This window comes from Halyomorpha halys, unplaced genomic scaffold, assembly GCF_000696795.3.
Source record: "Halyomorpha halys isolate HHAL.00 unplaced genomic scaffold, Hhal_1.1 Scaffold397.1, whole genome shotgun sequence".
Classification (NCBI taxonomy): Eukaryota; Metazoa; Arthropoda; class Insecta; order Hemiptera; family Pentatomidae; genus Halyomorpha; species Halyomorpha halys.
Genome location: NW_027115275.1, coordinates 266304 through 290178, shown reverse-complemented (window position 1 = coordinate 290178; position 23875 = coordinate 266304). Strand labels below are relative to the sequence as shown.

General features: G+C 29.5%; 3 protein-coding genes across 3 annotated transcripts in view; 2 read left to right on the top strand and 1 right to left on the bottom strand.

Annotated features, from left to right (window-relative positions):
• Positions 1 to 12446, top strand: part of LOC106682234 (neprilysin-11) — a 16681-nt gene extending 4235 nt beyond the window's left edge. Inside the window, exons 4-18 of the mRNA XM_014422980.2 lie at positions 1150 to 1233; positions 1401 to 1609; positions 1682 to 1879; positions 2046 to 2147; positions 3304 to 3445; positions 5062 to 5179; positions 5882 to 5978; positions 6743 to 6919; positions 7006 to 7106; positions 8442 to 8500; positions 8578 to 8629; positions 8783 to 8850; positions 9534 to 9682; positions 10412 to 10576; positions 11697 to 12446. Coding sequence (XP_014278466.1) covers positions 1150 to 1233; positions 1401 to 1609; positions 1682 to 1879; positions 2046 to 2147; positions 3304 to 3445; positions 5062 to 5179; positions 5882 to 5978; positions 6743 to 6919; positions 7006 to 7106; positions 8442 to 8500; positions 8578 to 8629; positions 8783 to 8850; positions 9534 to 9682; positions 10412 to 10576; positions 11697 to 11861 — 1886 coding nt within the window. The 3' untranslated portion in view covers positions 11862 to 12446. The remainder of the gene's footprint in view (positions 1 to 1149; positions 1234 to 1400; positions 1610 to 1681; positions 1880 to 2045; positions 2148 to 3303; positions 3446 to 5061; positions 5180 to 5881; positions 5979 to 6742; positions 6920 to 7005; positions 7107 to 8441; positions 8501 to 8577; positions 8630 to 8782; positions 8851 to 9533; positions 9683 to 10411; positions 10577 to 11696) is intronic.
• A 2920-nt stretch (positions 12447 to 15366) lies between these two features.
• On the top strand, positions 15367 to 21184 carry LOC106682222 (paramyosin). The gene is made up of 7 exons (XM_014422958.2): positions 15367 to 15578; positions 15663 to 15837; positions 15910 to 15974; positions 16046 to 16148; positions 17482 to 17609; positions 19738 to 19836; positions 20903 to 21184. Exons 1-7 carry the CDS (start codon positions 15516 to 15518, stop codon positions 21143 to 21145), a joined length of 876 nt encoding a protein of 291 aa, XP_014278444.1. The 5' UTR covers positions 15367 to 15515; the 3' UTR covers positions 21146 to 21184.
• Positions 21185 to 22057: 873 nt separating this feature from the next.
• The window catches only part of htt (huntingtin), a 41145-nt gene continuing 39327 nt past the window's right edge, over positions 22058 to 23875 (bottom strand). Inside the window, exons 55-56 of the mRNA XM_014422965.2 lie at positions 23602 to 23689; positions 22058 to 22291 (exon numbers count right to left, since the gene is read on the bottom strand). Of these exons, the coding sequence (XP_014278451.1) occupies positions 22196 to 22291; positions 23602 to 23689 (184 nt within the window). The 3' untranslated portion in view covers positions 22058 to 22195. The remainder of the gene's footprint in view (positions 22292 to 23601; positions 23690 to 23875) is intronic.

The following is a 23875-nucleotide window of genomic DNA, read 5'->3' as shown; positions in this document are numbered from 1 at the left end:
AATTAGTGGTTACAGGTATCATTATTATTTTCAAAATACAAATTCTTTTCTATTTAAAAATAGAAACCTTTATACTTAAATTATCTATATTTGCTATGACTGTATTTATAACACATTACATCAAATTATGGTATAGTGAGAATGATAATAATTACTATGTAGTTTCAGCAACAACTTTGTAGTTCCTGAATCAATTTTGTTTTATTTTATTATATAGTATAATAAAGGCCTAATCTTGATTCCTGTATATTATTCTTAAGGGATCAATCCAAGAATAATTAAAGAATATTATTATCATTATTATTATTATACATTAATAAAACAGATAAACATTTTCTCTCACTCACAACTATGAAGAATTTTTTTAAAAATTGTAAAAAAACAAATTAAAATTGTTGATCTCAAAATTACAAATATCGAAGTTTTCTATAAATAAATATTATAGTTAATATGATTAATGATTAACATGATGATGAGTTGTAAACAAATTCATATTTGAACTTAGGTAATAATAATAATGTGAGCCGCTACGATCCATTAAGGTTGTTCAGGGATTCAGTACTTTGTAAGGAAGGTTTTGGAACAACTGTTATACAAGGAGGTAATTTTTCGAGGTCATGCTTTCTCCAATTTAAGGAAACTTCTTTATGAGGCTGGGTGGACCCCAGAGGGCTCCCAAACCCAAAGGTTTGACTCATGGCTACAGTAACAAAATAAATAATTAATTACCACCGCCAGATTCAAACCCGGGACCTTCGAGTTAGTAGCACAGTGCCTTACCAACTGTGTCACCCTCATCACCTACAAAACATTATCTAATGCCTCAAATATCCTTTTATCATTTCCATGGTGGGTACTGAATTGATTATTGACAATGATTTTGTTCTATAAACAGTATTTAATTTTCAGAACTGAATTCAACTAATACATGCTGTTTTAAATTTGACATTACCAAACATTAAGAGGTAAACAGTAATTTTATTTTGCCTCTTCATAAATTGAACTAAACTTTTTTTTTTAACATAAAATATATCATAATTTTTTTTTTAAAAAGTATTATCTTTATTATAATGTATATAATGTCTGAATAGCATTGTATATACATATATGTGTTTACGCCAATGGATTCAGATGAGAAAATACTTTCAGAAATACTGGAGGCTGAATCAACTGTTGAAGAAGTACAAACAGTAAAAGATGCTAAACTCTTTTACAGCACTTGTCTTAAAGCAGGTATGTTTAGTTTCTTGCTTAAAAATTAATTACTACGTTAAGAGATATATAGAAAACTTATGTTTTTCTGTTACCTGATATGAATTCATCATTATAAAAATTGAAAGAATATCTGTAATTTCTTTCTTTTCTTTTTTTTCTAAAACAAAAATTAAAATTTCTTTTAGAATCAGAAGAAGATGGAACTGGGTTAAAAAGATTAATAGAACTACTTTCACAGTTTGGAGGGTGGCCTATGACCTACAGACACTGGAAAAGTCGAGGATTTCACTGGATCAACATGTTAGCTTACCTTACCAGGGACCTATCTCTCTCCCCTATCATTTCAGTCTATGCCTATGTTGACCGAAAAGATTCGAATCATAGTGTTCTTACAGTAAATAAATCTTTTATTTCTTGAATTTGGGTAAAGTTTAATCCACTAACAGATTAAATTATTAATTTACAGGTCGATCAAGGAGGCCTTTCCATGCCTAGGTCCATTCTGATTGAGTCGACGGGCTATGTAAAACAAAAAGAAGCCTACAAAGACTGGCTATTCAAAACAGCGGATCTTATAGGAAAGACTTCGGGCCGAATAATACCTAAGGACTTACTCAATCTTCAAGTCGATGAATTAATTCATTTTGAAGAAAAGATAGCCAAGGTAAAAAACTGGCCCTTTCAATATTTAAATAAAATGACTGATGCAGACTAATTATTATTAAAACATCATTTCAACTATTAATCTTCATAAAATAATTCATAAATAAAAATGAAAATGGCTTGTCAAGTTATGATAAAATTTTAGTTTTTGTTTTTTTGCATATTAGATTACAAGTCCTACAGAAATGAGAAGAAATGTGATACGAACTTACAATTCGATGAGCTTGAGGGACTTGCAACAATGGACTGATCTCGCAGCACCCCAGCAAGTAATAATCATTCTTGTGCAATTATTTCATTTATAAATGATATATATATGATGACTAAATGATAGTTATAATTTTAAAAAATGTTAAACTGTCTTGAGTAGTGCATTTTTGGGGCAGGAGCTAACAGATTTTTTTAAAATAGTTATTATCAACTGTAGTGGAAAACTAGTGGCTACTCTTTAACTAGCCCATCATTAGAAAAGTAAATATATGTTGATCTTTGTACATGTTGGGTGTTATTTTCCCTCCTAATTTTGATAGTAGGCAGAGTTGGTTGCCTGTTATTAAAGTAATTAAGTAAAATTCATCAAAACTGCTACTGTTTTCCAATTTTTTTTTTACAATAAGTTGTTGCTACATAGAGTTAATTTATGGATTAACTATTTATAGTCACAATATTTGGAAATAACTTAGGTCCGCACTTAACTTACTCCTTAAACTTTTCATGTTAAGAGCAGGTATGGAAAAAAGGCAATTGTAGACCACATCCTGCACTATTTTATAGTCCTAATGTATGTGTTTTCCTTATGTAAATAAATACAATTTGTTTAAAATTATATAAAAATCTTCCTTTAATTTTCCAAAAGATATTAATAAAATATTTCTGTGTAAATGAAATAGTATGCTATATTTATTGAAAAATTTTCTAATCTTCTTCCCCAAATTTAAACTTTTAAAAGATCAGTTCCCACATGCCCCAACTTACCTTAATATAAATTCTATTTTGAACTCATCTAAACAAATTATAGTAATTAAGTATAGCTATTATAATTATTATTAGTTTAAATGGTTTGATTAACAGTAGGAATTATTTACTTGTTTTTTTAGAAAGTCTTCCTTTCAGAGAACCTGGAAAGAAAGTTAAAAATACAAGAGATATGTAATATTTATATTATAAATCTATATTAAAATGCAGGTGATTCCAGATAACATCAATGCTTCATATCTGATAACTTATTTATAAATTTGTTTAAAAATATATGATACCAAAATGTAGCATGGCAATATGTCTTTTCATATTCAAAAAGTCGGATATAAAAGAAGTTAAAAATACTAGTTGGTTAAACAAAGTACTATTATTGAGCAAATAGCTCTTAATTTTGTCTTATGCCTTCTACTTTTTGTAATAGTTAATAAATACAGTTTTATGTTGTAGATTAATTGGTTGACATTTGTAAAAAAGCTGATGGAAGATACTAACATCACTATTGAATGGACTGAAAAAGTCATTGTCAGGGAACTGGACTATGTCTTCAAAGTTATGCAACTCTTGAGGGAGACACCAATCAAAGTTTTAGGTAAAAGCACGTAAAATTAATGAATTATAATCTACGGCACTAAATAGAACCATTTTTCCATCAGCAAAAAAGTTTAGAATTAGTCTAATATCCAAATAGCAAATAAGTGTCAGTGGTAATGTTCCAACCTAACATTGGCTCATAAAATAAAAAATGACTATCAGTATTATTTATTAATTTCTCAACCTATCCTACCTGTCAGGCAGTAGGAAGCAACACAGGCCTGCATTACAACCTATAGCTACAATCAAAACAATTTATATTACTTTTCCGAAAACTTCTTTCAGCCACTGCCCTCTTCTGTTCTTTCCTGTGGCTTCGCTGTTCCATCTCCTTGTCTCCTACCCAAGGAGAAGAGGGTGAGGCTAACTGCTTCCTTCCACCAATAAACCAAGACCTTGTAGTGTGAGTAGTTCAACTTGGTCATTAGCTGAGGAAGATCACTCTCCATCAGGACGTAGAGAACCCATGTCATTTCTTTCTGTGAATCAAAGATGGAGAATTTCTTCCTGAGGATAGCCCCTTTTGGAGTGGTCCGCTAATTTGGTTCCATTCTTCTAATTTCTTGGAGTTTCTTAAGGAATAAGTTGTTTCTTGGAGGATCCTCTTCTATCTGCTTGGATATTCACCGATCCTCACTTAGAGGTTCTCCAGTAGATCCGCCAATCCTTTTTTTTTTTTCACATTTGTCAGTTATAGTAATAACAGGAGAAGATCAATAAGTATTCCTCCTGATAACACCTGTACCGCCTCCTGAGATACTGTTCTATATGCCCTTGAGCAATCTGTTGTACTGTCACCAACCTACCCTTCTACCTATGTGAGAAATTCTGACTCCACACAGGGCATCTCAAGATACCCATAACCATTCCTTTATAAATGGTCAATGTTGCTAGGTATCCGAGGCCTCAGAATGTGCATTGATTGAATTGAATCCTTTAAAAGCTTTAATCACCCTACTTTTCATGTAGGCCAACTGAGGCGTCTCATGTTAAACTTTATCTCCATCCATATTTCAAGGTACTTCATACAACAATCTCACTGAAACGTATTACTACCAGTAGCCAATAGTCAAAATATTTGAGTCCAGGAGATGGAATTCAAATGCCATACACACAGGACTACAGTTCCTCCAAATCATTAGTTACCATTCATAGAAGTCTGTGAACCACCAAGTCAGAAATTGAAGCATTTCTGGATTATTCCCATCCTCAACTTGGGGTTTCATTAGAATATTTGCAAATTAAATTGTTTAAAAGGGCATTTTAAGGCATGTTTATGGATCATTTACGAGTTGAAATATTTCTACTAAAACTTTAACATCAAGAAAGACAAAAATAAATCAGTTCTAAAAATAATTTCTCACAAAATATGTGTTGCCAGACCTTCCCACAGACCATTTTTTGGAAAGTACTGCTTTGATTAGACTAATATATATATTTTTTTAATTTCTGCCTTCGAACTATTACAAAATGGCATTTATAGTTTTTCAATTTTATTAGCTATTTTAAATCATCAATTGTATCCTGCCATAATTGTGACAAAAACTATTAAAGATAATTATGATACTATTAAAAAAAAAAAGTTTGTTTTCTAATAACTTATGTTAATTCTAGGCAATTACATGCACTGGAGATTAGTAAAAAGTCTTGGCCCTGAAATTAGTCCAGAAATACGACATCTTTCATTTCAATTCGAACAAATCTTCACTGGAGCAACAGTTGAGCAGCCAAGGTATTGTCGATTTAAATTATTTAGTTAGTTTTAATGAACTATATCATAATTCTCTTTCTATTTTTTTATACATTTAGGAAAGCTTAAGCTTTTATGATTGAGTTTTTTTTTTATTATATAATTACATGATTTTGGCTGTTAATTTAATGATATATAGTAAAATTAGGTACTAGACAAAAAGTTATTTTAATTATAATAATAATTACTTGCCAAATACTGTAATTTGAATTTACAGAAATTAAATTAGAATTGTTAGTGATTGTAGTTGATAGTTTCAGTTACTTCATGGACCAATGTAATTGTTACTAGAATTACTTAACTACAATAATAAGCCACAGTAATTGTTATTAAAAATTAAAATCTCATGTGAAGTATAAATTTAAAGTAGTCCAGCTTTGAGAGAGGTTTACCTTGTTTTACAATCTAAAACAAGTATTTAAAAGAAAACTATGGGTAAACTAACATTGTAGTACTAAAAAAGACTAACATTTTTTGTTAAAGCGCTAACTACTGTCTTTTCAACTAGAAATTATTAAAGACCTAGCTCATCATAATATAATTTGGCATCTATGCCTTATTTGATCATGTTGATCAATTTACTGATCCTAACAATAGCAAAGTTAGAATATTTTTAATCAGCTATAAAAATATAAACAAGTACAAAAATCATTTGATTATAAGGCTTTTAATTTGTTTGTTAAGGTGGAAAGATTGCATTTCATCTGTAACTTCTACCCTCGGTATGGCAGTAGGATATAGTTATGTCCGAGCACATTTTGACAACAATGCTAAACAAGTTGTAAGTAAAAGACTCATAGATAAGTAATACTGAATTAATTTTAGTAAGTAGCAAAATATTACTAATAATTTGTAATGTGGTAATCCGAGCATAGATTTATTAACAAAATATCTGTAAGTACAGTAGAACATTGTTTTTACACATCCGCCATATCTGAAACTTTGATTATTCGTTTGTTTTTTATATGAAATTATATTATATAATGTTATCAGAAATCTATAATGTTAATTATAAAATTTAAGATGCATTTATTTATTCTGTTACTGTAACCATGAGTCAACCCTGTGGGCTTGGGGACCCAATTTTCATTTTCAGGAAACATTGATTGAAAAATTTGGCCTTTTTTTTTTTTTAATTTTAAATGTTTGTGCATGTAAATTGGGTTGTCTCTTACATTTAATTTTTAAAAAATAGTGAAATAAAATGAAAAAAAAAAATCTTTACCATTACAACCCATGAAGGGTCAGGGGTGCAGTATTTTATAAGGGAGTACTGTTACCAGGCCAGCGAGGTGATTTAGTGAGGATCATGCTCGACCTTCAGATGTTTTCTCAATTAAGGGTACTCACATTATGTGGCTGGGTAACTCTCCAACCCACACGGATGACATACAGCTACAGTAAAAGAACAAACAATTATCTGTCACAGCTGGATTCAAACCCGGGTCATTGGAGTTAGTAACACGTTGCCTTACCACTCAGCCACTCCATTCCCCTATAATATATATATCGAAAATTGATTTAAAAATTTCGTATCTACATTAGGCAGAGAAGATGGCAGAACAAATAAAAAAAGTTCTTGAAAAGGAGATGTCCGAGCTGCCATGGATGGACACAGAAACAAGACAAGCTGCTCAGTACAAAGTCCACCACATGTCACAGCTTATTGGTTATCCAGTTTGGTTCCACAACTCTACGGCCTTGCAAGCCTTTTATGATGGGGTAACAATCATTTTTCAAAAAATAAATAATATAGCCTACTTATTTCATAACTTTATATTAATTAATGTTTTTCTTTTCTTTTCTAGTTAAATACCACTGATAACCATTGGGATAATATTTTGAGCTCTAGAAAATTTGCTGGTCAAAGGATGTTCAGTAGACTGCGAGAGAAAATTGACAGAAATGAGTAAGCATACAGGAAATTAATCTAAAATTAATAGAATTTTGCATTGACTAGGAATCCATGCAGTTATAACAATTCTAACCAATTTCCAATTATATTTATTATGAGTAATTTGCTATATAATATGTTGGTTCTTGGCATCTTATATGAAAAAAGTCATTGAATCATGGCTCAAACCATCTTCAAGGATGTTAGTATAACTCTTTGATGATGTTTGTTATAAGTGTTAAATATTGTGATTTTTCTACTTAAAGAAGTAATTTCTTTTGAAATGAAACTAGTTCTTTAGGTCAGTGATTCAGAAAAAGAAACTTTTGCCATTTTATCTCATGAATGTTAAAATTTAAAAAAAAAGTTTACCTTTATTGGATTTTTCAAGTTTATCACATGAATGTTAAAATAAAATGAACAAATTCTCTTCAAAATATGATTCAAAGCATTAAAAAAGTGAAAGAAACTCTAGCATTTATTATAGGAGAAATAAATTAAAATTAGTCCATTCCAAATAGAATATGGAACTGTAATTCTATAATCCAATAGACTTACTATCCAATGTCTTACTACTGTTATTGAGAATCTAGAAAGAAGAAATAACACAATTTTAATTTAAATAAGATTTTAGCTACATTCCAAAATTTATAGAAGACAAAAAAATTACATAACTCAATTTTGGATTGAATATTGAAGTTAAATCTAGGTTAGTGATATCTCTTGGCATGAAAGTCTCTGCATCTAAGGAACCAGCTTTAAGTAAATCATGGAACTCGTATTTAATCTTTATACTATTGTAAGTGAGAATCTAAGAAAATTAAAACTACACTTTTATTTCAAAAATAAGTATTAGGTCTACCAAAAGGTTCTGTACATTTTTTAGAATAAAACAAACTAATCATTTTTTATACATTCAATAAACTTTAATAATATAATCATTACTTATCACTTCTTGACAGGGTGATGTTTTTAATTTTTTGTTCTACAAAAAGTTTTGTAAGAACAAAAACTAGTGATAATTGCAAGGTGCTGGGTCTAGGTTGGTGATATCTCTAAGCCTGAAAAGACCATTGAGAATTATGAAATCAAAGTTAAAGTATTTACTAGAAATTGAAATTAGACAATTGTATTTTGAATAGTGATTTATATCTTGGCCACCAAGAAGTTGGGCTTTAATGGCTCTGGCAGCAGTTCCGAAAAGTTATAATTTACTCGGAGACCAGAAGGTAGCAACAGTCTGTTACAAAACCATTGAATAATCTTATTTCTTTAGCTGATCTAAATCACTTTGCCAAAGGTAATTGTCTTAATATATTTTAGTTCAACAGAACATTTCTAATTTTTTAGATGGCCAATTCCCCCAGCAGTTGTCAATGCATATTATAACCCACAGGCTAATTCAATAAGTAAGGCTCAATTTGTGTTCAGTGATTATTATTATTATTACTACAATATATTGATTTAGTTTAAATTTTATTTTCAGTTTTTCCAGCAGGAATACTACAACCACCATTCTTTAAACACAAAAGACCAGAGTAAGAAGGGATTGATTAATTTAATTTTGTTTTCATTTGTTTGCATGCAATTTAATTCCTAAAAATTAGAGTATTCTTACTATATTAGTATAAGTTGTTAGCAATAAAAACCTATAACAATGACATTTGTCATAAATTACTTATGATTATTAGGGTCCTGAATTTTGGTGGAATAGGAGTTGTGATTGGTCATGAAATCACTCATGGATTTGATGATGTTGGTAAGTTTTTTTTCCTCTTTGGATTTAAAGTACTAATTTTTTCAAAACTATTGTTAACCTATGATTTATTGTTTTGACAAATATTTGTATTTGGAGCATAACAGACAGAACACATCAATTTTCCCTCATCGAATTTCAAAGGTAAAAAAATAAATAAATAAAAATGAATGTATTAGCATACAATTACATATAAATATCATTCCAAAGATAATAATTTTAAAATTAAAATATTTTTCTCATATATTCGTTTCCTAATAACATTCAATGAACATGATATTCCTTTTTTATTAAAAAATGTCTACAAAATTCTCATTTAACTCAGATTATTAATTCTGGAAAAACAAATTTTAAGACCAGTTTTTCTATAAAATTAAAAATATATATGTTTTGGGTGATTTCAACAAAAACTCTTTATAATAATGAATAATTCACTTCATTGAGAATTAACTAATATTATTAGCAATTATATTGAATAGAAACTGAAAAGTGCTAATTTTTTTTTTTTTTTAACTTGACAACATAGATACTGTTGCTAATAACAATAAAACATTTTTTGCTGTATTTTACTTTTTGACTAAACACCCTACCATTATCTGGTATCAAGAATAATAATAATCTCCATGATTTCATCGAGTGTCAACAATTTATGCATGATTGTAAAAATAATTGTATTCTTTCTACAGGAAGGCAAAGTGATTCAGAGGGTAATTTAGTCCAATGGTGGACAGAAAAGACAATTGAATCTTATGAAGCTATAGCTGACTGCTTCATCTCCCAATATGGCAAATACAGACTACCACAACTTGATGTACAGCTTCTCCGTCAAGTAACTGTAAGAACCCGAGTTCTATATATATATTTTTTTATTTTTTTTTTCAGTAAACTTACAAAACAACTTATTTGTAAAAATAGGTAAATCTATTCTTAGCTCTTAAGTCATTAGAAGGGTTTGTAATGGCATGAATATACGTGATCATCGCTATAATATTACAAGTAGTTTGTGATAGGGGAAAAGAAAGGAAAGGGCACTGCACTCTGTAAAGAGAACACACATTATTGTAAAACTTATTTATTATTTGTGCAAACATTATAAATGCATAAATTCTAGACCTTCTTTCAGGTTAAGTATTAAAAAAAAAACACGATAACAACCATAATGAAATTGAATAATAATAAAGAAAAAACAAGCAATATGCAATATTGGCCCAGGAGCCACTAGCCGGATCTGCACTTTCGATAACCAAGTTTGTGCTTAGTCAACCCTCTTGGCTATTAAATGCCATCGAGAGATGCTATGTGTAAGAAGTTATCTTTTAGTGGATCAGAAGATTCTATTTTAATCTTTGTTTATTTATTATAACCTAAATAATTCATGACAATGAAAATCTTGTGATGTGAATATCTCCTAAACAGATCATTAACGGACATACCTTCACACAGCATTTTTCCTTGTTTTGAGATCCTTAATTCATAATTTCAGTTTGGACTCTTAACCCTAAAACACCCAGCATATTTTCAATCCAATTTCAATCTTAGCTTAAAAAAACTGCTAATTTCATAGGTGAATGGAGAAATGACCCAGGGAGAAAACATGGCAGATAATGGTGGATTGAGACTTGCTCTATTAGCATATAGAAATTTCATTGCTGAAACAGAACCAGAACCTGCTCTTCCTGGACTGGAACAGTTCACCTCAGAACAGCTCTTCTTCATTGCATTTGCAACGGTAAGTAAATTTAACTCTTAACCATTGATACTTTGAAACTTATTTGTTATTAAACTTACCATTGATGCTTATTTGTCCTATTCTCATCTTATATTAAAAAATAAAGTAAATGCAGATAAAATATAAAAGGCAGAAACATGAGAAAATTTTATATGGAGTTAATACAATGACATTATCCCAAAAATATCTCACACAAATCTACGTTATTGCATTGTTGAGTTGATGAGACTAAAGATATTTTGTAAAGTGTTTCATAAGATTTATCTTCAAGGCGCTTTCATGTCTCCTGTTGGTATATCGAACTTTATGGATTTACAACGATGGATTTATCCTACTGCTACTCTTCTTAGTGTCTTTCTTTTTAAAGCCCTTAAAATTCAAAAAAATTTTCCTAAATTCTTGATATCCAAATGTTTCTTTATTCATTCATCAAATACTGGACCCCAACTTGTTTGTTTATATGTAACTTGTTATAGAACCACCTCATTCAGCAAATCCTATGTCATTCGTGCTATCTCCTTTTGGAATTTTCTACCAATCTTTCTTTCCCGACCCTCCCTCTTCTCTTTTCTTTGAACAACTCCTATTCCTTCACCTATATCATAATGAAACCCCCACATCGATTAAAACAATATGTATTCCTAAAAAAATTACTATTAGATAATTGTCAAGTAAACTTTTCTAAATATTTAGTCAGAAAAATTTTCATAAAATCTGAACTATGTAATTTTTCTAAATTGGCTTTTGCTCCTAATAAAATTATTTTTTCACTCATTAATCCAAATCTATTCTTTCAAGTAATTTTCATAAGCAAATAAAACAAATACGTGCATAAAGAGTTTTCCTTTGTAAACTATACTTTTAAATTTATGTAGCTCAGCATTAGCCTATGTAGGACTTAAAATGGTAATCAATGGGACTGACATCTGATTTTTGGTATTGGGATAGTGTTTGGATACACTGGACACAGTAATGGTGAGCAATGTACTCCAACCATGTTGTGTATCCTCTAGGTTTTTGTCATGCATTCTTTTACTTGATATTTTTTTTTAATAGATATAAATTTTAGAGTAGAATCTTATCAAACATGATATATTTCAGAAATTTATTTTAATTACAGAACTGGTGTGAATCAGCAACAAAAGAATCCCTCCTACAAGAAATTCTCAGCGATCCTCATTCTCCTCACAAGTTTAGGGTGGAAGGAAGCCTCGCCAACTCAGCAGACTTTTCAAAAGCATTCAATTGCCCTCCTCCTAAGCTTGAATCGTGTCACATTTGGTAGAAGATATAAGAATAAAACTGTTATGTTGTTTATTTTTTTTACAAAAAAAGTTTTTAGGAACTGTGATTAAATTTTTTATAGTAAAAATTGAAACATAAATTTAATTTTCCAAAAATATATATTAATATTTGTGCTCTCAAAAAAGACAATTTTAACTTCTTTGCAGTTAACAATAGTATGTTGAAGTAAAACATATTTAAAAGAATTGTTAGCTCTTCCAATACCCAGTAGAGTAGCACAGGCATATGTAGACATTTGTTTGTAATAATAATAATACTAACCTGCTTGTACTTAATCACTTATGTAGATAAATGTTAGTTAATTGGCTGGTTAGAGAATGTTTTTTGAGAAAGGAGGTGTCTCCTTAACTAATTCAAAATTGGTTATAGCAGTAAGATCTTACAAGTAATATATCTTTTTTATTTTATTTTAATTTATTTATTGATATTTTAAACTGTATAAAAAATAAATACAAGTAAATTTATTGTTACTTATACAATGATATGATACAGAAATGTGGATAATCTTCCCATTGATAAAACTCCAATAGTGATATATCAATTACAAATCAACAAATATAACAAATTATTAGCATTAATATGAATACCATTGCCTACAAATGATTTATATTATTATAAATACAAATACATAAATAAATATGACAAATTGAAATTTAAACCATATAAATTTAATATAAATACTAAACGAATTTATAGATAAAAATAAAAACAATGACTGTTAGGCAGGTAGGGGTTCAAAAGGAACCTTTGCTAGCTCAAACTGTAAAGGTATTATAAAGGGAAAAAACTGTTGAATTTTGTTAAGATTCTATTTTACATAAACTAGAAACAAAGGACTTGATAAAACATATAACTACTAGAAAATAATAATAAGGATAAAATGAAAAATTAAATAAATCTGATTCAAATCAAACTAAAATTCTTTTAAAAAAATTTACTGAACTAAGTTCAATACATACGTATAGTTTCATTAGCGACATTAAATAAAATAATGTCTTTACAACACCATGGATGACTATGAGCGTAGGGCTGGGGTAAACACTTCTTGTCCTAAAAGTTGGAAAAGGCCAGTCCACCCGCCGTAATGAGATGAATCAGAAGACAGATTTGGCTAATAGTATAGAGAAATACATTCGCCTGATCCAACATATATACACAATGATTGTGACCAATCATCATCATGACAATGATTGTGTGATAAATAATACTATTTATATCTCTGCAGCATAAATAATAACTGAGTGCATACTTACAACATTACAAAATTTGCTTAAAATTTTAAACTGGCATTGACAGGGATTAAGGGAACTAGTTTGGTTACTGTTCCCTGATATTCTTCAATATTTTATCTTAAGCTTGGAGAACAGTTGGCTCCATATACATCTTAACCAAGTGATAGTGATCAACGAGAATTTGGCGAAGTGGGAAGTGCCAGAGGTGATTATGGGGTACTTAGCATTGTAAGAGAGATGGAAATGTTGAAGAAGACCACCTACATGGAACAAACCCTAGTCACCTAGGAAAGCATTGTCCTTCGCGTTTTTCAACCATAAAGAATAGGTCCACCATTGTGGTACTTCACTAATTCTGATGGTAGAAGTCTTATTAGGTTGCAGTCTGCAGGATTTGCCAACAGAAAAAGATAGTGTTAATAATTGTCCATACCACATTTAAATTAAATGTAAGGTTAAATGGCATATAACCTACCTAAAATTAAGAAGGTAAGTACAGCACCCCACTAATAAATAAATTAAAAAGATTCATATTTATAATCCTTAAATTGCAGAGAGAAAAACAATCAGTATGAGTTAAGAAGGTAATAAAAATGGAAAGCTGCTGAAAGTATCTAGATTAAAACGAGTGAAAAGATTTTCCAGAAATTTAGTGCCAAAGTTATGAATCTCTTGGAGAATGATTTAATTTTCATTATGTAATAATTTTTAAAAATTCAGTAACAGGCTTGCCCTAGAAAAGGAGGGAGTATAAGTAATAAAATGTAAAGTACAGTAAAAAAATTCCTTAAGTTAAATAACATAAATAATTCTAAATGTTTATTCACAGCCACCCGGACTATCTTCCGACAATCTATTTCATAAGGTCAACTATCTCCTTCCAATATGAATCAACACACAAGGGCCCACCAAAATACAAACATTACTACTCTCCGCCCATTGTCTGTCATCAAAATCGCCGACCTGTAGTACAACCCCCATCACCATGTCACCTTAACTCCAGTCATCAACTTGTCACTTCTCTGCATTCTTCTACTTCAACGTCATTATCCTCATCGTTTTCTTCTTCTCCCGTATTTCTATTCTTCCGATTTACCTTTTCTGAAATTTTCCAAACTTCGCCAGTATCGCAGTACCCAACATCTCTTTGCTCAAATCACAATTCCTACTCCAATAAGGCTAACTTCAACATTTTTAATCTCCACAGATGCCTAACTGATAAAAAAGAATAATGCATCTTCCTTCTTAAATGCAGATTCGCGTCCGTTTTCCCTAAATCTATAGATAATAGCTTTAATCATTTTCCTACCCCCTTTTCTTTACGCTCAAAATCTTCTCATCTTTGCTAAATTTTAAGAAATCCCTTTTAAATATTAAAATTAGGGAAATCATTGTTAATATTGAACCTATTAATTCTAAAATATCTGATCTCACAAATCATTTAACCTCTGTTATTGGTGAACTGATAATGAACCGAACCAAGGGTGTACCACGGATTATAACTGGTGGGGGGGAGTCATAGTCAATCAGGGGATAAGCTATTTCAACACGGAAAAGGAGAATGAAACCAAAATTTTAAGAATATCATATATTATAGTCGCAGTGTTTTATTAGTAATTACAATTAGTATTTGCTTGAAAAAAAATATTTTTTATTAAATTAAAATTTGTTTCACTCTTAGGGAGGGGCATTTGCCCCCTCCTGTCCCCCTCTGGGTACGCCCGTGAACAGAACAAAAAGTTAAAAACGTAATCAGAGATGAACTATTAGCCAGAGCTTTAGACATAATATTTTTCTGAAGGGGAATGTAATGAGGTGTTATCAAACATAAAAGTAATGCTTAAGTATTCCATAAAATACAAACAGTATGTTGGAGAGTAAGAACCATACTCTTTGTGTATTACACTGCTACTTTCAAACCGCAATTAAAAAAAGAAAATATGTATTTTACAATATTATTTCAATGAATCTAAATTAACAAAAAGAAATTTTATATTCTTATTAAAAATGTATTTAGACATTATTTCCACTGAAAAAACGAATATATTGTATAAGTTATGGTAGTTATTATGTAATATACAAGTTTAGTGCGAATAAAGTTTATTAGTATTAATATTATAAATAATAGCCCTTATAAATTACAGTTGATTATTCAGTCAATAGTAAAATATGAAAAATTGAGGTTAAAGTCTTGTAAAAAGTTTCGTGCATTTGATGTTGTTGGTAACATTGTCTTAACGCAATTTAGAAAGGAAGTGAAGTCGTGTGGCTTTAAGTTCATGAGTTAAAGTAATTTTAGTTTTTCAGTTTTTAACGTTGAGGGTTTCTTAGAATGTAGTGTTGATATACAACTTTTTTATTTCATTTAGTGTAAAGCTAATTTATTTTTTTGATAAGCAATCATGTCTGTGACACTAAGCGACGATTTAAATGAAATACTGACATCTTGTTATGAACATTTTAAGGTAGTGAAAGTTTGTTTCTTTCTTCTTCGTCGATTTTGGTATATTATTTACTAAATCATTCATCCCAATCTTTAATTTTGAAAGGAACATACAATGCTGAAAGGAAAGTTAAAGGACAATGAAAAATTTATAGCTGTGCTCAAGTTAGAAGTAACAGAAGCCAGAAGGGCAGAAAAACGAGCTGCTTCAAATCTGAAAAGGGTCCAGGAAAATGTTCTTCAGCTTCAAGGAATAATATCAGGCTTGACAGCTATTAGAGGTTGGTAATAATCAAAATCTACTTTAATTCCTATCAAGCAAAATGTAATCGATTTTTACTGTCATGCATTAGAGGACAATGAAAAATTGAAAAGCGATTTAAGAAATCTGGAAACATCATTAGAAAATGAAAAACAGGTAACCAACATCCTGATGAAGATGTAAGTGAATAAATACATTACATTTTTCTTATGCATAACATGTTTTAGAATCTGATTTTGCGTGAACAACAGTGGTTAACTGATAAAGAAAATTTGATTAAAAGTAACAAAGAAGAATTGGAAAACATGAAAATGATAAGAAATATGGAAGGTATTCATGTCTTTTACTTAATACTTTTCAATTGCCTATCTGTTGCTTATAAAGATTAATTTTCTTTTTTAGTTGTAAGTTATTATCAATACTTTGGTTTTAAATTAAGTATTAATCAAATCACCCACATTTCATAGTTGTAAGTTTACATATACTTTTTTTATCCGTTGTAATTCAAGGATTTCAGAAAAGTTAAAAGCAATATTCATGAATAATGAGTCTTGACCCATGTATCCTGAAAATGGCAAATATATTTTGACAGGTTGACAGTGTCTTCTATTAGAAAAAAGCTGTGATCTTCACTCCTATCATTTCTTATTAAGTCGATTCACCATTTCTTCGATTCAACTATGACCTACTGATTACTTATCCAAATATAAACAGTTACTGAATCTTTAGATTGATAAAATCCTAAAACTTAGGCTTAACTGCTAATATTAAATAGAATAAATTGCCTACTTACTGTATATTTTCTCTCTTACATACATTCACGTGCCTCACCTCCCCAGATAGCAATAGGTTAATTCAGTATCCCTCATCATAGCAATGAGTAAATCTCTAGGGGTACCCTTTTCTGTAGAGAACATGTTTATTTTGTTTTTAGCATTGTGCATCAACCATAAAAACAATAATCCCTGATTATAATTATGAACAAAATTAATCATTATTTATTATAAAATATAATTAATCATAATGTCTTTGACCTCGCTGCCTGTTATCACCCTCTCGGTCATCTTTCTTCTCTAGCACTCCCCTTCCAGCAAATCCTCTTCTGTCATAACTGTATTCTATGATACTTCTACTTTGTGAATATCTTATGTTCTTTTTCTGTTTTCCTTACTCCATTTCTTTCCCTTTCAAAAATATATTTTTTTTCTCTCTCCTTTTGAATATCTTTCTAGCTTTAGGATTGAGTGTTTTTCTTGGTTTCTATATCATCTAGTACCTGCCTACCGCTTAATACCTGGGTGCTGGTCTATGTTCACATTCAACCTGTTTTGGGTGGCCGTGCTTCTGGTGACCAGAAAAGGTGTACTATTGTGGAAGTATTTATACAGCTCAGTTGATAATATTTAGGACATGTATTATTTAACTTTTTTTTTTATGATTTATCTAGTTTTGTATGGTAACTGTTGTTATAATGACTATGTTCTATATTTTTTGTAACAGGTCGAGTGGCATTTTCATAATTAGCTCATAAAAAATTAAATATTTTATAAAATTTAGTCTATCACTATGAAAGATTATATTTATCAAACCTAATTTTGGAATAACTTGTATAAATAGTCTTAATGAATAAACAATCATTTTTTGTTTCGAAAACTGGTTTCAGCAATATCATTTAATCAAGAATTAGATCGCCTAAGGGAAGAAAACCAACAAAAAATTGAAGATATGAAAAGAGGATTTTCAAAATTAGAAAACGAATACAAAAATAGTTTATCTCGAACGGTAGAAGAGGTTAGTCATAATTTCATTCCTTTTTATTTTTTCATTTGTACTGTACCGAAGGTAGTTGGAGGTGTGATATGTGCATTTTATATTCATTTCATTACTATTAGAACATGGTTTTTAGAGGATATATGTTACATATGTATTCTTGTTTTCTCTGCTACATTTTGTCATCTCTAGTGGCCACCTTTAAATCAAATGAGTGGCAAATAGGTATGTGGGTGGAACACTACCATATAATTGGTGTGAGTTTGAAAATATCCAATTTTTATGTTTTACACCTCTCTGTAGGTCCTTCAAATTGAGTTAGAGAGTTGAAAGTTTATGAATTGAGTTGGTTGTTAAATGCCTCTTGGGATCTCAACTTTTTTCTTCCTCCAACAATTTTTTCATGTTTTTTTAAGCATTAATGAAACACTTAAATCACTTTTTCTGTTTAAAAAAGAATAATGATAATGGGAAAATATGATCAGCTCTTCAGCTCACTTTTTTATTTTCACTTTCCTATTTATGGAATATATAGTAAGGGAAAGTATTGTAGTCCTGCAAAACTATTGAATTTGAGTTTTTGATAAAAGTAATGGAGGTCCTCTGAGTTGAAATAACCAAGTCTTTCAAAACAGTCTGTGTGCTTAAGTGTAAGTGAACAGTCCGGCTCAAAAATGATTATTCATACAAAACAGAAATCGCATATTTAAGGGAGATATATACCTGAGATGTCACAGCAACTTTTTTGTTAAAATTGAACTACCAGAAGTGCCACTTTATATGATTAATTTTACACTTTTTTAGGATTTTCTCAAAAAAGGCTCTTAATGATCTTGATCAAAATCAGTGTACAATATACAATTAACTTGTATTTAATATCAGATTTGTCTTGTCTTTATTGAAATAGTTTGACATATCTTAAATGTGGAATTTTTAAAAGATCTTCCTCTAAAGTAAAAGAATCACTATCCTGTAACTACTGCACATTCTTACCAGTTGTGAAAAATGGATAAAAATAAACTATGAAAGGATTTGATGAATAAATTAAAGAGATAACAGGAAAATTATTCTTTCCAGATTGAAAGAACATTTGTGGAAATAAGAAGTAGTGATTTAGAGGTATTATATATTGTTAGAAAGCCCATGATTTTAAAAATAATAATATTGAACTTAGAAAGTTGTAAAAGGTAGTGGAGAATGATGAAAAATGCTGAAATAAAAGCTATATTGTAACTTAAATTTGAGTGTGCAGGCGCATGTGCATTGTGTTAGTCTGTTTCGTCAATCAGATAATTTTTTTCATCGCCATAGTTATTAAATAATTCTTTTATATATTACTTAATCTATATAGAAGCCTTTCAGTTGATAGGATGACTATCCCCCTAACTAAAATCATTCTCATTATTTTTAATATTGATTCTATAGCAATTTAGCATTGGATAAATGCTGAATACAATTTTAGTAAACTATTATGTTTACTTTATGTTCATAGCAGAATTCAAATTTTAATAAACTGTCATGTTTTTATATTTCTGCCATACTTTAAAATAAGAAAAATGTTAAAAGTTTATATGGAAAATTATTAATAATAGTACTTTTCCAAAAGTTATTGAAATTTTGAGTAGGCAATGTCAATTGAATGGCTCATTGGGAAAATTAGTATAGAAAAGTATCACCACAGTAAATAATATAAACATATCTGCTCTGAAATTTGCAAGGACTAATTTCAACACAAAGTAGGGTGGTAAGTGAAAGTTGTGTGAGGCATGCACCGCTGTAGATTTTTTCATTTGTAATTCATCATGCAACCACTTCATGATTAGTGGTTGATCTACTAAGTATTTTCTTCTAAACCACAAGAGATTTGGGATTTGATAATGCATCACTATTCTGTTTTTCAGTAGGGATTTTTTTAATTTTGTAACTACTTCAAATAACTATCTTAAAATATTATTAATTTCAAATACTTAAACCATATCTATTTAAAATATATATATATGCAGATGCCTGATCATATTTATTTAAGTATTATATAATAGTTACCTATTATGTTATTATAGTCCTGTATGAAATTCCCCAGTGATGGTATTCAGACAAAATATAATTCATATGTATTTATTAAATTTGTAATTTTTTTTTTTTACTTTAGTATGAAGAGAAACTACTCAACTTAAACAGAAATTTAATAGCAGCAAATAATGAAGTTAAAAATCTGCGTCAGATATCTGGTCATGAACAAATTTACAATGTAAGTTTTTTATTCATTTTATGTATTCATACCTGGAAAACAGTTAAATCCTTGGTACCTCTTAATATTTTATATATTCTTTATTATATCTATTAACTAAACTAATTACTATAGGGAGATTTTCGGATTATTGAAAAGCTTCAAGAAAGGACTGTTGTTATGATATATTTTTCTATTTTATTAATTTAATAATTCATGAGATCCATGTTTTACTGTCATGGATTCCTTCTTTCAAAAAACATTAACATTATTACAAATGAAGGTGAGGTGATATTTTTTAATTATGCTGCTTATCATCCTCACCTAACTGCCTTATGGCTTCAACAAATTAGAACCATTGTCTGGAATCATGATAGACCATGTAACTCATTGTAGGACATCTACAGAATGAGTCCTCTTGTAAATATAGCTGTATCAAGAAATCGATTATTTCAGTCGTTTGTCAACAAATGAGTCGACAGAATTTGATTAAATTGATTCTATTAAACCGATTTTATACTAATCCCTAAATTTGCTTTACATTTGTATCTAATGGGACAAGCCGTTTTTGAAATATAGGTGTGTCAAGGAAAATATGTGTATGCATGGGTAAGTAATGGATGGAATCTGATAAAATCAATATGAGACCAACCACCAAGTACCAACCCACAAAATCCCTGAAAATTTCATAAAAATTGGAATTAACAGTTCAATTTATTTATAACACAAATTTGACTATAGACATGGAACAAAATTTATTGCTTGATATCTTAAATATTAAATACAAGTGAAAATTTATGATCCCGAAAACCAATTTTTTTTTCCTACTTGAATACTAAGCTTCATTGCATTTAGTATCATATAAACAGAATTGTAAAAACTTTTCCTTTCACTCCTTATTGGTAAAAAAAAGTTTTCAAATAGTTTAAATTGAACTTTCTGAAGCGTGAGTTGTAGTATTTAGAAAAGTCTTAAATTTCTATGCTCCTACTTTTATTTATGTCTATCTTATTACGTTTTATACTAATGCTTTCTGTAAATGTGTATCATTATTTTAATATTAAATAAATCTATATATTTTTTCTAGCTCGTTGACTTTGGTCAGCCTAAAAATGATAGGAAAATACAGCAACCCTTGTCATTTTCCCGATATAAACCCTTGCCAATTGTTTCAACGGCTTCTCAGATTTTTGCTTCAGAGATGGAGGAACTCAGCAAAGTTCAGCATACAACCCCTTCACCCAATCAAACTAAGACTGATGGCACTAGAAGTAACTCAGCTACTAAAAAAAGAAAACTGTACTGTCGTACTGATGACCCAATTTTATAGTAAAAATTTTGTATTTTATTTTATAATAAAATGACAAATTACTTACTAGATAGTGAGCCTTGATTTCAATTTTGTGTTATTGGTGAAGCAGCTGATCTGTGAGCCACTTCCTTCTTAACCTGTGTTGCTTGGATAGCAGTGAGGAGGAAAGTGATTGAATGAGAGCATTGTAGGCGAAATGTAACGTACAAGTTATGTCCAGAAAGTATGAGTATTGTTGGGCTGTCGTGCTGTGTGAAATTTTTTTCAAAAGTTGGTAATACTGAGAAGTAGTGGTGGATCTCCTGAGCACCGGGGACCCACATCAGTACCAAAACTCGTCTTGCAGTTTCCGTTTCTATGAAATATACCAATAATAAATCCCATCAAATGTGAGGTGCATGCTGTCATAAAGTTGCTCATAAAGCAATTAGAAACAAACAGAGGGGGATGTTGAAGAAGAAAGTGTTATTGCGTGACAATGTCCACCCAAAAGGTGAAAGTTAACAAGTAGTTTATCATAGTCCTATTGGAATTATATAAAAACAAAAAGATCCTAGAACTTATTTTGTAATGTAAACAGTTTCTTCAGGTAATCTTTCCTAACAAATACATATTCCATCACAAAAAATAATATGAAAACTATAGCATCATGCAAAGTAAGTTGGGTAATAAATTTAAAAAAAAATTAATGTATAGTTAAAAATAAACAATATTTTTTATTAATATCAATTCACATTATGTATATCTATTTACAATACAAAATAATATACAATATATTGTATCTATATTACATAACAAAATATAACAACATAGATCTAAGGTTAACAAAGTTAAAATTGTACTTTCATTTGAGGAAGGCAACAGTTTTCAGTAATTAAAAGGTACGATTACAGTTGTAAATTTTTTTTGTGTTTTCTTTAGAAAAATTAACTTTTAACAATTCTGTACAGCTATATTATAAATTATGAACATTTTCAAGTCTAAAACAGCAAAAGAAACTTAAAAACTATAATACTGAAGGATAAAAAATATGAGCACCTGATTAGCGGAAACTGCCTTTAGTAATTGTTATAGGCATGATAATAAGTCAAAAAATGGACTAGCTTGACTAGAACCTATTGTATTCAATGACTGGACGAAATTCTTTTGCTGTCCTGGATTAAGCTGGAAAAATTTTGAAAACCAAAATTAATAAACATTCATGTAATTTTAAAACCATTAGATAATTGAAGATCTTCCTCCAAAAGGATTACTATTGCAAAATATAATAAAACAATCTTTCAGCCTACTAAAGTTCTTTCTGGCCTAATATGACAGGTTCAAGCAATGAATGAGTCTTTAATCTTAACAAAGGGTTTGAAGTGCCAAAACTGAAAATGTTAATTTGGTTGGGGTGCAGTCAGAGAACACAAATATTATGTATAGCTTTTTTTTAATTAGTACCAACATGTCGGCCTGAATTTCAGGCCATCATCAGGACTAATAACAAAGAACAATAGAAAATAATAAGATAACAGATAATATAGGGACACATAAGTAGTATTGGAAGAAAATGTATCGAGTAGGGTATTATAAGAATACAAAGCACTAAGATAATGTAAAATATAAGTATAAGTTATAAGAAGATAAATGCAGTATGAGAATGTAGTAATATTAAAATTATGAAAGTGAGAAGAAAAGGAAAATAATATTCCTATGAAAATTCATGAAGTAAATAAATACAAAATGAAAATTGTTTTAAAAAATCATATACATATATTTACTTACTAGATTTTCATAAGTATATTATTTTCTTTTTCTTCTCTCTTTCATAATTTTAATATTAATATATTCTCATACTGCATTCATCTTCTTATAACCTAACACTTATATACTCACATTTTACATTACCTTCTAATACCACTTATATACCTATGTTATCTTTTATCTTCTTTTAATTCATTATGGTTATTATCTTGATTTTTGTTCTTTGGCTTGATGAGAGAAGGCCTGGAATTCTGGATAAAACGTAGACACTAGTAGTAAAATAAAACTTATTTTATATTATTAAACTATTTTAGTAAAATAGTAAGTAAAACTACTTAGTTATGTTCTTCACATACTGCACCTCCACTTCTCATAACTCATAACTTACACACCGTAAGATTCTTTTTTTTTTATACTTAAAAACAGTTTCAAGAATTGTTAACTGTAACTTTTTTTAAAGAGAGCTCTTCAATTATTTAATAGTCAAAATAAGTAAAAATACCATATTGTAAAGAGATGAAAAACAGATCTGGTCTACAAAAATGCGCAGTTCAATATTGGGGATAATCAAAGTTTATCATAGAAATAAAGTGAAAGACCCGTCAAGGTAATACCATAAAAGTGCATAATCTTATTTTAGATATTATGATGTTAGCACTTCAACAATAAACATTATCATAGAGAAAACTTGTTAATTTTATATAGATATAAAAAAAAATACAAATTACCTGTTGGTAAAAATCAACAGTGGCCAGGCAGAGTATTTGCCTATCTTCGTACTCACACTGCCTCATCCTTGACTGAACAATTGGCAAACTATAATTGTTTTAAGGCAAAAACCAATTGAAACAGCTATACAACAAATATTTATTTTATATCTTTATAATAGTCACCAAATGATATAAATGCACCAGTGAAGATATTTTCCAAAAATACTTTATTACCATTAAATAAATCTCTTTTAAACCAATATTTTAGTTATCTTCTGACTTTAGGTTCATT

Excerpts from the sequence above, each read along its gene's own strand:
- LOC106682222 (XM_014422958.2), top strand. The coding sequence starts at position 15,516 with ATGTCTGTGACACTAAGCGACGATTTAAATGAAATACTGACATCTTGT. Across the intron at positions 16,149-17,481 it reads AATGATAAGAAATATGGAAG|CAATATCATTTAATCAAGAA; the intron begins GTATTCATGTCT and ends AACTGGTTTCAG. Across the intron at positions 19,837-20,902 it reads GTCATGAACAAATTTACAAT|CTCGTTGACTTTGGTCAGCC; the intron begins GTAAGTTTTTTA and ends TATTTTTTCTAG.